This window comes from Muntiacus reevesi, chromosome 2 (assembly GCF_963930625.1).
Source record: "Muntiacus reevesi chromosome 2, mMunRee1.1, whole genome shotgun sequence".
Taxonomy (NCBI): Eukaryota; Metazoa; Chordata; class Mammalia; order Artiodactyla; family Cervidae; genus Muntiacus; species Muntiacus reevesi.
The window spans coordinates 171,325,989-171,339,017 of NC_089250.1; the positions used below are offsets into that span (position 1 = coordinate 171,325,989).

The following is a 13,029-nucleotide window of genomic DNA, read 5'->3' on the forward strand; positions in this document are numbered from 1 at the left end:
ATTCACACACACATGTATACACACTTGTGCATAAATGCAGATGCACACACTCACATGTGTACATGCACATACATGCATTGACACACATGCATATACACTTGTGCATGCACACATGTTTACACATACATCCACAAACATGCATACACACTTGTGTGTGTACACACATACATTCACACACACATGCATACACACTTGTGCATAAACGCACATGCACACACTCACATGTGTGCACACACACATGCATTTACACACCTGCATACACTCTTGTGTGCACACACATGCATTCACACACATGCATGCACACTTGTGCATGCACACACATACATTTGCACACACACGTGTGCGCGCACACACATGCACACCAGTGATCTGGGCATCGCGGCCCCACCCCCAGTGGCCTCAGCCCCATGGCTGACTGGTCTGTTCCCTCCTCTAGAGTCACCAGGGGCACTTAGGAGACCAGGGCCGTGGAGTCCTGCCTTCCAGGATGGCTCTGCCTCTGTGCAGTGAACTCACTGCTGTGGATTCAGCGTCCTCATTTATAAAAGCAGATTGGTGAATGCAGGTCTAGTCTCAGATGATTTCTTAAGTCCCTTCTAACTTTTATTCTATCTTCTGTTCTTTTCTGTTAATTTTCCAGCTTGGTCCAGGACTCCAGGCATGGTCACGTCAACGTCCTTCCGTGTGGATCACCTTATGGGCAGGCACACTGTCCCCGGCCCCTGAGCGTGTCCGTCCTGGGCTCTGGGTAGCTATGCTCAGCAGGTCACTACTGCACCTAGAGACCACGCCGCCCTGGGATCGCCTCCCCTAGCAGCCTGCTGGGGTCAGAGCATGGGGCAAATCCACGGTGAGGTGATTGGCCCCCTGCTGAGACCACATCCTCTTAGCAGAGCGCTACTCCCCCTTCCCCTGCCCACCCCGCCTTCCTCTGCCTTGAAACCACTCCTCAGTAACTCCAGGCACTGGGAGCGCTGTCCAAAGTGTGCTTCTGGGGACCCTGACTCAGGACAGACCCTAAAGGGGAGGAAAGACGAGTAGAGTCTAAACTTCCAAGAGTTTCTAACAGCAAGTGATGAGTTCCCTGAGAAAGTGGGTCAACAAGGATCTGCCCACATGGGAAAGTCTGGGGCGTGTGCATCCACACCCAGGGGACGGGACACTTCAGCCAGAATTACCGAGGAGCCAGCAGCCTTGGTCACAGAGGCAGGGAGGGGGCCATGCACCCTTTGGCGTAGAAGGGGTGCAGAGGTAGCCCCCAGCCAGCACCTCAAATGCTGTGTGAGGCTAGCCTCAGCCAACCCCAGCCTTCCCACTCGCTCTGGGAGGTGTCCTGGGGTCCCAGAGCCGGGGGTCTGCAGGGCCTGAGAAGGTTCTGGTTGACATGTGAGCGGGGTCACCTGGGGAATAAGAAGCAGTTGGAAGCAGGTGAGTGAAGCTGTTGCAGCCCCTGGTGGGGGGGGGGGCCCTGAGCCGTGCTCCTGGTGGGCAAAGAGTGGAGGGGTTTCAGCCTCCAGTCCTGGTAGCTGCTGACAGCCTTCACCTCCCTGGATGCTGGCTGAGGGCAGACCGCACACCTGCGCGGCTATCCTTCCCGAGAAGGGGATACACTCAGACTCAAAGACACGTGAACTCCAAACGGTCCCCCTGATGGGAGGCCCCAGTCAGATTCAGGTCATCATCCCACTGAGCTCCTGGGCTCCTTCCACTCTGGCTCCAAGCCCGGCTGTTAAGAAAGAAGCTTCACGTCGACCGGAATTGACTTGGTTCTCCCCAGATGCGGGACAGGTCCATGCTGTAGGTGGGCTGCCCGCAGGACGCACTGACCGTCAGCACCGGGAGCTGCGTAGACGGATCGTCACGCCACACTCTCCTCTCGGAGAGACCCAGCGCCTGGACCGCCGTTCAGGGAGCAGCCCCAACCCCCACCGCCCCCACCAGGCAGCCTCTGCAGTGACGGGTGAGCGGAGCCAGTTAGAGACTGAATGGGGGATTATTACCCCGGAGACAGGAGTGACAAGTAGTCACACGCACACGCCCACATCCAGAATGCAAAGAGCCCCCTTCCCATGCCGCAGGGACGCCCGTGGGACTGAAGGGACGAGCTGGCAGCAGGTAAACAAACGTGACTCCCTGGGAGGAATCTGTCCACTGGTCACGCTTGGTCTCCACCGGACCGAGCCAGCTGCACGATGCAGAATTAATTTCATGTATCGTTTATGCACACTTTAAGCAATACGTGTATATTCCTCTGGCTTAATCACAATGTATAATTTCTGGACGGCTGCCATGTTCCCTCTCCTCTTTAACTGTCCCCAAATCCCAGAGGGTACAATTAGCGTGCCAGAGTTAGTTAAGTCTGGTACAAAACATCCACATTTAGCAGCCCTAGTGCACGAAGACCCGTTTTAGCAAGTGGAAACGGGGACTGCTGGCTTGCTGTACAAAATGATCCCCCCATCGCCTTCATACAGCACACTCCAGCGTTCATGGCTCTGCAAGAGGGAAGATATTTCTGCTTCTCTCTCCAAGCGTCCAGCTCAGCCCAGCAAGGGAGGGCTCCGTGCCTCTGGCCCCTCCCGCACACTGGAAGACGCACCCGGGTCCCTTGTCCCCGAGCGCGCTGTCCCTGGAGCAGAGTCCCGCCTGCAGGGTGGACCCTGTGTGCCCTGGGTCACAGCTGCAGGGCTGAGGCCTCTGAACCCAGAAGGCAGCGCCTCTGTGTCCTCTGTTCTCTGCCCCCTTCCCCGTCCTGCCCACCTTTGTCCCCGGGAAGGGGCTGACCTGGGAGTTCTGAGCAGCTCCAGCTCCACGGGCCAGGTCGGGTGAGGCAATGGGGCTCGTAGACACAAAGATTCAGGGGAAAGAGGGTGGAAACAGACATGGTGGTTTATGCTCAGAAATGCGTATCTGGTTGTGGCCTCATTCTGCACGGAGCTCCTGGGGTTCCCGGTGACCTCTGATGTGAGAGCAAGCCTCCCGTGGGCAGGAAGCGAAGCAAACACCTTCGAGGCAACTCCATCTGGACCACGGGCCGGGGCGTCCAGGGGCACTTGCCTTCTTGGACAGTCACGGTGCCACCTACTCTGCGGTCACATCCGTCATAGTCCAGCTTCCGCACGGCAGGGGCTTCACTGCAGGGACCCCCGAGCACCGGCTCCCCTGCCCGGCCTAATGAGGGCCAGGGCGGAGGGCCCTGCAGGAGCAGGCCTGGGGCTGGGCCAGCGGGGGCCTCCGCGGAGAGGCCGCCCGTCCAGGGAAGAACAGGCAGATCTGAGACGTGAGAGGCGCTCAGCACGCGGCCGTGGTGAGCGGACACTGATGCGGCTCACGCATCCCGGCCCCCGGGCAGCCCTGCCCGCGCCTCGGTCACTCCAGCTTCCGACAGCGCCCGGGGGCCTGCAGGGTCCTTGGGCTCACATCTCACAGACCCTGTCCCCTGTCCCCGTCTTCCTGCCTCGCGGCAGGAGGACACCCCGCTGCGGGTTCCTGCTTCTCTGAGGGCTGACGGCAGCAGGCGCCCGCGCGTTCTTCGTCTGGGTGAGCTCTCACACGCGTGGGGAACCGTGAGCATCCTGGCCTGTGGGAGAGTGGCCAGCAGGGACGCACGGGGAGGGACTGGCGGCCCGGCCTCCCCCACCCCTGGAGGACTTCTTTGCTTCCCGAGAACCTGGGTGCCACGGGGCTTGGGCTGACGACTGGCCCAGCCCAGGGATGGGGGTGTTGGGTGGTCTGAGCTCAGTGGGTGCAGCAGGCACAGCCCCCAGGCCAGAGGAGCCCTTCCCGGAGGCGGACCGCCGTCATCCCGGGGTGTGCTGTCCCCGAGTTTCCATGGGTGCCACACTCAGGTTAAGCACACGTCAGACCACGCCGCACGCAACCGCCCCCGTTGGGAAGGAGGTGGCCACAGAAGAAGCCAAGGCTGGCGCTGCCCCCGCGCCCCTGGACCCCCACCCCACAAGCTCCTGGTCCCTCCTGCACTTTCCAGGGAGCACGCAGACCCAACCTCCCAGGTGTGGGGCTGTTTGAACGCCGGTACACTTCACCCCGGAATGCTCGGGGAGGCCAGGCAGCCTTGCTCAGGTGGGGGGGTCAGGGAGGCTCGGAAAGAGAGGATCAGAAGTGAGAAAAAGGCCCAGTTCAGCCGGCGGGCCCAATGACCCCTCGGAAAGCTGCAGGCGCGGTGCCCCCTGAAGCCCCGCCGCCCCCTTCCCCGAGAGAGGACAGTGGCCTGCACGGCCGCTGGAGGGCTGATCAGCGATTCCTCCAGACCGGGGACCCGCGGCGTGTGGGAGCGACCCCTGAGGACGCCGCGACCCCAGGGTCCCACGGAGCACTCTGCCCTCGAACAAGCATTACCGAGACGTTGAAACTGCAGCCTCCACAGTTGGAAGTCCCTAGGGCTCAAGGCCAGGTCTCCTACGCAATTATAACCCCGGGGTCAGCATCGAGTACACAGGGACAGGGTCGCACGCCTCGCTGAACTGACCGCAACCGCTCATATGATCTGCAGTCAAGTGCGCGTGCCTTAGAAACACACGCGAGAGAGTTTGGTTCTGGAAGATCCTGGACAGCGTCTGTGGCATCACAAACAAAGTAATAGTTTGAATCGGTTCCAGCCCCCATTCAGTTCCTGGCACCAAGCTCCTAAAACCCTTGGAATCAGCTGAGCGACGGGGGCATCTTTCTTACTCCTAAGGAGCATCCCAACCTCACGTGAGTTCAGGCTGAGGACAGGGTGACTGATGCGCCTCCATGCGTGGCCATGGAGGGTGGGGCTGGTCCCAGAAAGACCGGCCCATGATCAGAGGGCTGGCTTTCTGGCCCCACGCCCACCCTCCAGGAGCGGGGAGGACAGGCCTAGTAACAAAGCATTCGGGAGCTTCCACCGGGTTCAGAGGGCTGCAGCGTGCTGCCCTCGCTGACGTCCTGGGGGGTGGCAGCCCCAGGAGGGCGTGGGGCCCGGAGACCCCTGCCCCGCAGCCCGCCCATGCCTCTCTGCCATCCGGCTGTCCCTGGGCTGTGCCCTGTGTAAGACAGAATTCATCACAAATGAATTGCTCTCCTAAGTCCTGTGAGTCGCCCTAGCAAATTTTCAAACCTGAAGGAGTTTGTGGGAGCCCGGGACTTGCAGTCAGCTGGGGAGACGTACAGGCCAGGGGGCTGGGACTCCGGCCTCGGCCGTAGGGCCTGCGCTAGCCCAGGAGCTGGTGTCAGACCCGACTTGAACGGCAGGACTCTCTCGGCCCTGGAAACACTGCGTCGTTAGGCGTCACCGTCAGGGGCCCCGGAGCTGTGGGGCATCCCCGGCTTACTGAGCACTGGAGCTGAGGGTGGGAGGCCCGTGGGTGCCCGTGACACCGACCGCTGAGCAGAGAAGGGGCGGGGCCCCGTCTGTCCAGCTGAGAGCAGGGTTCCCCGTGGCACGCGGGGGGCCAGGGCAGGACAGATGCCGGGATCCACTCAGGACATCAGACAGGGCAGACGCCACGCCCGGGGACCGCGGTCGGCTGTCGCTCCTACCTCCATGGCACGTTAAGTGGCTCTGTTCCTTTTCTCTAAATTAGCTGTTCCTCCCAACCGTATCCTGCAGTCTAATCTGCAGGCTTTAAAACTAATTTTACTATAATAACCTTTTTTTTCTGCTTCTAAATTACTCCATTATAAAAGGACATTTTTGAAAACCAGAGTCGGAGGCTCCCTCGTGGAGGGCGCTTTGAGTGCGGAGGCTCAGAGAACGGGAATCCTCACAGGGCAGCCACAGAGAGCGGGCACGTCTTTAATTAACAGCTCCTTGGTTACGCTTCTCCTGGAGTCCACGGAAAGGCCTTTGAAGTGCAAGGCGTGCCGCCGTCTCTCCAGACACGGCCTTTCTCAGATCAATATGCCACGGCCTTCCTACTTTACTGTATATTTGCAAATATATTGGAGCAGGATAACTTATCACTTAAGTGCTATTTTTCTTTTGGCAGATGGTGACAACGGTGTGGAACTCTACCCGCCAGGAGCTGCAAATTGCTTTGTGTAAAACAGCATTACCCACAGGGCATGCATTTCTCTCTGGTGGAGACCAGCGCTTGGTCAGAGGGCTGTCTCCCCGGCCCCCAGGCTCGGGGTGTCTTACCAGGGGGATCCCGGCACCGGGGTGGATGCCACGGGTCTCGTGCCTTTGGGCGCGCTGTCCTCGCTGGTCACCAGGATTGACGGAGGCTCCTGTGAATAGAGAAAGCAGGAAAGCACTTTAAAACAAATTGAAACACTCCTCTCCAATTAGAGGCAACCAAGTAAAGACCAACTAGTCTCCTGCAGACAGACCTGCCCACAGCGGCTCTTAGGTAATGACCGGCTCAGCAGAGCCATCGCGCAGCCCTGGGGGGGGTCACGTGAGACTTTAGAATTCACGGCACAACTGGCGTGTAGACGAGGGCCTCCCTGTAATTATCCCGAATGGCTTGGCTGCCTGCTTCTGCAGAGACAGACACGGGCAGAGGAGCTGAGAGCGCTTCTGAACGGCCGGCGCCCGGAGCAGAAGCCCCCCTGGACTCGTCTCTGGAAACAGGCTGGCTGAGGGGCTGGACTCACGGTGTCAGCAGCCCAGCCTCCAGCGGCAGAAGCCCTCCGAGCGGCGGGGGCCCCGGGGGGCTGGGGAAGGGACAAGCCTGTGTCCTTGCAGTGCCCTGTCACTCCAAGGACGCCCCCCGCCCCCCATTTCTGGAGTATCCACCTGGGGGCAGAGTTCACGGCCTGTTTCACATGGTGTAGCTGACTGTGATACACAGTCGGGTCTGAAAAGCACCGACTCTGTCTTCATGTGGAAAATAAGAATGTCTGAGCATGATATCCCCTAGAAGAAAAGGAAGATTTCCTAAAGTTAAAAAAAAAAAAAAACTACAGCTAGGAAGCTAGGACACCTGATCATTGCTTATTATGGATAGAATCTGGACAGAAATAAAAGCTTTTCTGAGATTAAAAACCATAGACAACTATAACACCAACATAAACGTGAATCCAAGAGTCAGACTGACTTATCTAGATGTGCGAATATACAACAGACACTGAATTTTATTAAACAAGGGAAAGTGGAAAGCGTAAGTGCTAGTTGCTCAGCTGTGTCCAGCTCTTTGCGACCCCGTGGACTGCAGCCCGCCAGACTCCTCTGTCCATGGGACTCTCAGGCAAGAGTACTGGAGCGGGTAGTCATTCCCTTCTCCAGGGGATCTACCCCACCCATGGATTGAACCCGGGTCCCCCACATTGCAGGCAGATTATTTACCATCTGAGCCACCAGGGAAGCCCTTAAGCAAAAGGAAACAGAACCAAACTTCTAAGGTGGAAATGAAAAATTACCATGAGAAATTTTTTTAAGAAGTCAGTGCTATCTCAAACCTTGAGCAGCTCTAAGAGAAAACTGAAACCACAATAAACTCTAGTGGCCAGGAAACATGTCTTTCTTTCTACCTCCTGTTTTCATTATTTTAATCTCAAATTTAGAATAATATAATAAGGACCGCGTTTGCTTTCTCTCGAAAAATTGGTAAGATTACAAAATCCTAGTACATTATTCCAAACAGCAACCAGGTTCTGAGCTGAGAACGTTAAGTTCAGTTCAGTCCAGTCGCTCAGTCGTGTCCGACTCTGCCACCCATGAACCAGAGCACACCAGGCCTCCCTGTCCATCACCAATTCCCAGAGTCCATCCAAACGCATGTCTGTTGGGCAATTAAAGCTCTAGATTCGTTTAGAAAAAGTTAAATGTCATCCTGAAAGCTGAGACTCTTTTCCTACCGCCATCAGTGTCAGCGCTTCATGAGGCAGTGTAGGTAAGGACAGGGTTAGCCGGCTGTGGGATGATCGAACACCAGGACACCCACGCCCCGTGCCCCGTGGGGCGCCGCTGGTGGGCGGCCGCGCAAGGACAGGGCCATCACACCGAAAGCCCAGACGCTTGTCCAGGGTCCCCCGAGGGCCCTGGGGCCACAGCTCATTCCCACCCCCCAGCTTCCTTTCCAACAGAGTTGTTAGCGAGGAAAGGGCCGGGTTCTGAGAGCACCGAGAGGAAAGATGCAAATATAAAGTTAGAAGATCACCAGGGTCTATCTATACGGGTGAGATAAACCCCAAAGAAGTCACTTGAAGCTACAGTAAAATCGCAGACAATGAAGGGAGACCTCCTCCTGCTCATGCCCTAGCAGGACCCTCGTCACCAGGAGTGAACAGCCAGTGTCAGCAGAGCCGGCCAGAGGGTGAGTAGGGAGGCCCGGGATGCAAAGGTCAGCGGACCAGGTCCAGCGTGGCTGCTGGGGACCCCATTCATTAACGGTTAGACACGTGCGGTCCAGGGCTTGAGGGGCGGTCTCTCACACACTCGACCATCCTAGAATCTTACTGGGGTCTGCCCACTGCCCTTATTTCATTGTGACAGGTAATTACTTGGAATAAACGATTTGCAATTTATATGATTATTCCTAATTTACAAGTTCACGGACAATTGTTTTTTCTGGAATTTTGGGATAGTAGAAAGTCTTAGTTTCCTATGGGAAAATAAGTTCAGGATAAATAATGAGCATAACAAAGTGTATTCAAAAACAGTTGTGTTAAAAATACACGGGTATGTTAAGACCAGAGTTTATATTACTAATCCAATCAGGAAAATGAGGGGAGATTTTCATTACGAAGCTAATTGAACAATGAAACCCAATGAGGGGCCTCTGTGAGTAGTAGATTTCCCCCGATAAATTTTTCAGGGAAATACAGTGGGACATGATTTGTGATATAGAGACTAACACTTAAATTTGGCGATGCTGGGATTCTCCACCGCTAATTGCCAAGGTCGTCTTCTGGTGTGGCACGCTGGCTATGATTTCCTATTGGTGATAAAAATGGCTAATCATGGCATAAAACTCCCCTCCGCACTGAAGTAATAAAAGTGAATTAGACGCACAGAGCGCAGAGATAAAGAAAGTTGTTAAAGCAGAAGAAAGACGATCTGTTTAATAAAGATGCAATTCTGGCATGGATGTTCATCTCAAAGAGAGAAATCCTTCATTGGGAAGCAAGACATTAATCTGCACTATCGTTCGTGATTCACTGACACCTCTAGCCCCAGCACTGATGAGGCAGAGGATGGTGGGGACCGCAGCTGAGGGTGCCCAGCGATGCTGCTGCCGGGGATCGGGCGGGACAACCACAGGAGCGGGGACCTAGCAGGCCGAGGTAGAGATCAGGCTGATGGCAGCGTAGGCAGAGAGAATGTTCACACAGCACGGGGGCAGACCAGAGGCCACCAGGGTGTCTGACGGGCCAGACCGGAGGCCACCAGTGTATTTGCTGGATCAGAGCATGTTCTGTGCCATTTATGACTTTCAAAGGCAGCAGTAAAAGCTGACTTCTTGGTTATTCATGGGAAAGGAAATGCACTCAACACGTTCTCAGTCAATCTATAAAATGCTGCTTTATAGGGAAGGACCTGAGATTCTGTGTTCAGAAAACACAAGCATGCACTGGTTTCCTGTAGCAGTGAAACCAAATGCAGATCACAGCTTCGCCCAACGGGTGTCCAACTGCACAGCCTGGCCGCTGTGTGCACACACCTTCTAAGACAGGGGGACGTCACACGTGAGAATCCAGGGCACCCAAGCCCCTCTGAGCAGAGCCTGCCAGTGCGCTCTGGACTGGATGCAGACGGGAAGGCCAGGCTGCTCCTGCTTGGCTCCCAGACAGCCCTCCCTTCTGCTGGGTTCTGCAGCGGTCCCCCTGGCAGTGGCCCAGTACCACAGAGGGGACTGCAAAGCGTCACTGCCGAGAGTCGGTGGGAAATCGGGGGAAGGGTGTGTGGGCCCCAGGGCCCCTGGGTGGGGGTTGTGCGCCTCGCAGCCACCAACCTTGTCCTCTCCATCCCCCGCCGGGCTCTTCCTCTCCGGATGCAGCACCAGGGCTGGGGGGCAGGGCGCCCGGCTGCGCTCTCTGCTTTTGTCTGCGGGACCAAAACAACCATCGTTAGCATCCATCTGACACATCAGTCTTTAAAACCGAAGACGGACAAAGAGCAGCCTCGGGAATCCTAAGTGCCGGCGCGCACAGTGCGTCCCGCAGTAGCCGTGCCAGCCTCGCTGTCTGACCACACGGTGCCGACCGAGCCTCCGCCAGGGCTTCGTGTCCAGCCTGGCGACCCCATCAGCACTGGCCATGGAGTGACTGACCACGCTGGGCCAGGCCGTGTGGGCCACGAGGGACAGGACTCGGGCCGCTCCGACGAGGACCAGGGGCCAGTGTGGGCGGCAGAGCCAGCAGGCTGTATCAGCGGCTATGATGGGCCACCCTGGTCCCCGATCCTGAGCAGGAGTGGGGTCCACGCGGGTCACACCCTCGCTGCCAGTGTTCGTCACTCACTAACCAGGCTCTGGTTCCACGGGCAGCCTTCTCAGTGCTTTCACTGTGCAGACAGTGACTGCCTGATGGAACATGGCAAAAACCTGAGGCTGGATATGAAAACAGGTCAGCTTCATCATATTCTAACATGCCGCGTATTCAGACGTCTGTAGGCAGTGACGGGCGGCAAGGTTAATCACTCAGTTAGGACCAAGGATGAGGGGAAACTCCAAGCCACCCAACCACAAACCAGCCTCATAAAGAGATACATCCACCGAGCAGACCCGGGAAGGGTCGGGAAAGGGCCGGGAAGGGTCGGGAAAGGGCTGCTTGACCTGGAGCTCCGTCTGGGCAACATGTCCGGGGAGGTCCCGGGGAGGTTCCTGCCCAGTAAGACGGAGGAAGGAAGGACATAGGGGATCAATGTGTGTGTGTGTGTGTGTGTGTGTGTGTGTGTGTGTGTGCATGTGTATGTGTGCGGACATGTGTATGTGTGTGCATGTATGTGTACATATGTATGCATGTGTGCGCGCATGTACGTGTGTGTCCATGTGTGTGTATATATGTGTATGTGTGTGCATGTGCATGTGTGTATGTGTGCGTGTGTGTGCATGTGTGTATATATGTGTGTACGTGCATGCGTGAGCATGCTTGGGCTTGGCTCCCGCGAGGAGCCCAGCAGTGGTGACCACAGCGGGCATCAATGCCGGCCCCCTAGTGGCTGCAGAGCTGGGTCCAGGCTCCGGGGCAGCCTCTCCAGAGCCCTGGGTGAGGAAGCACCTCCCTGCAGACACTCAACTAACAACTGATCTCAGAGGTGCCTCGGGGCCCTCAGGTCAGCTCTGAACCGGGACCAAATATCCAGTCCGCACAGAGGAGCTTCATCTGGACAAGGCAAAAGCAGGCGGGAGCCAGCTTCGAGGCCTGGCCTCCGTCTGTCACAGGCAGGGCCTGATGGACAAAGGCGGCCCTGGGCACAGCCAGGCCCCTTGTCAGTGATGTTGCTCTGAAGGGTGCCTGGGCCTGCGGGCTCTGCCCCAGGGCCAGCTGGCTGGTCTGGCTGCCTGAGAGCCCTGAGCTCAGGCTGGGGGCAAACAAACCAAGCGTGGCCCCCGGACCTCGTGGGCCTCCTGCTGCCCTCACGTCTCCACACCGAGTGTGTCTGGAGCCTAGACTGCACACTCCATTCGCACAAGGGTGGCCAGTGCCGACCACTCGCCTCCCAGGCCACAGGGACCACCACCCAGAGGCCTGCCTTGGGCCTGGAGACACCACCTACGGGGCCATTTCATCCCTGGACTTGGGGAAGGAGCTCCCAGCTCTTCGCTGAACCATAAACCCAATCTGAGTCAACAGACCACATTTAACACCACGCTCCGCCCCGGAGGGCGGTGGGGCTTTACTTTATCACCCGTCACAGTGATAAGCAGAGCTCCCGGGCAGCTTCCAGAACCTGTGAAAATGAGCCCCTCTGCCAAAGGCATCTTCTGGTCGAGATGCGAAGGTCTGTGTGGGCCAGGAGGCTGGCTCCAGATGGGACGGTCCTGACCCACCCACTTCCTGTGTCTGCGAAACAGATCACGCCACCCGCAAAAGACAGAGGAGCCGACAGAGGGGGTGATATAACAAGATGGTCACTAACTGGGTGACACCGAAGCTCTGCTTGAAAAATCAGAGGAAGAGACGAGAGTGACCCAGAGAACAGACCTCCCAAGAGGGAGGGTTTCTTCGTAAAGTCCCACGGCTGTGTCCCCCATGTGTTATGCTATGTGTGGGATCACGTGCCCGAGTTAACATAGGCCTCATCAATGCCCACGGCAGGGCCACCCGGCCCATACTGCCTCCATGCCTGCTTGCTCCTCTCCTTCTCTTGGGGACCCTTCGGGGCTGCAGACCCCAGAGCAGCTCCCAGTGACAAGGTGCTCCTCTGCAGGTGGAAAGAGCCATAAAGTCCCACTGGGTCAACAGTAGATTCTCAGTGCCCTGGCCCCATGCCTCCCGCAGACACTGACAGATAATGCAGTTGAGAGTCAGGGAACCCCGGCAGCTTCAGCTCAGGCCCTGATCCCGCCGGCCACCAGCTCTGTGCAAGACGGGGGTGGGTTTGCAGGAGGCATCCGGGGGGCAGCCCTGGAACCCAGCGGTTCTCACTGCTGCAGCTGAGGAACAGAGTGGGGAGCTGGAGCCCAGGGTGGGTGGACAGGGGTTGCAATGACATCTGGATGCGGGTGACCTCGGAAAGGTATCTACACCAGGCAGAAACATGCAAGGGCCTGTGCCGGGGGGACCACCAAGGAGACGGCTGTGGAAAGCAGCATCTGGAGACCCCATCAGAGCAGTTCTCCTGAGAAAAGGAGGCGGTAACACGGCACCCTGCCTTGCCCTGGAGATCTTGGCTGGAGAACCTCCCCAGAGCCTCCCGAAGGACCTAGGACCCTCGACTCCTGCTCTGTGAAGGAGGTCAGAGAACAGGAAGAAGCTGAATGCCCCCCAAGCCCCCCACCCCAAGCAAGGCCCCGGGAAGGAAGAGGAGAGCTTGAACTTCCAAGGAGGTGGAATGGTCTGGTTATGAGCCTGGGCTCCGAATTCTAATTGCTGGACCGGGGCCTGAGGCATGTGCAGAAATGAGCAGATGGCTGTTCACCCCTAAGCACGTGGTCT

The 13,029-nt window shown here is 57.3% G+C and overlaps 1 protein-coding gene across 1 annotated transcript in view; it reads right to left on the reverse strand.

Moving 5' to 3' along the window:
* The window catches only part of TCERG1L (transcription elongation regulator 1 like), a 191,473-nt gene that overhangs the window by 54,738 nt on the left and 123,706 nt on the right, over positions 1-13,029 (reverse strand). Inside the window, exons 5-6 of the mRNA XM_065920163.1 lie at positions 9,882-9,973; positions 6,125-6,213 (exon numbers count right to left, since the gene is read on the reverse strand). Of these exons, the coding sequence (XP_065776235.1) occupies positions 6,125-6,213; positions 9,882-9,973 (181 nt within the window). The remainder of the gene's footprint in view (positions 1-6,124; positions 6,214-9,881; positions 9,974-13,029) is intronic.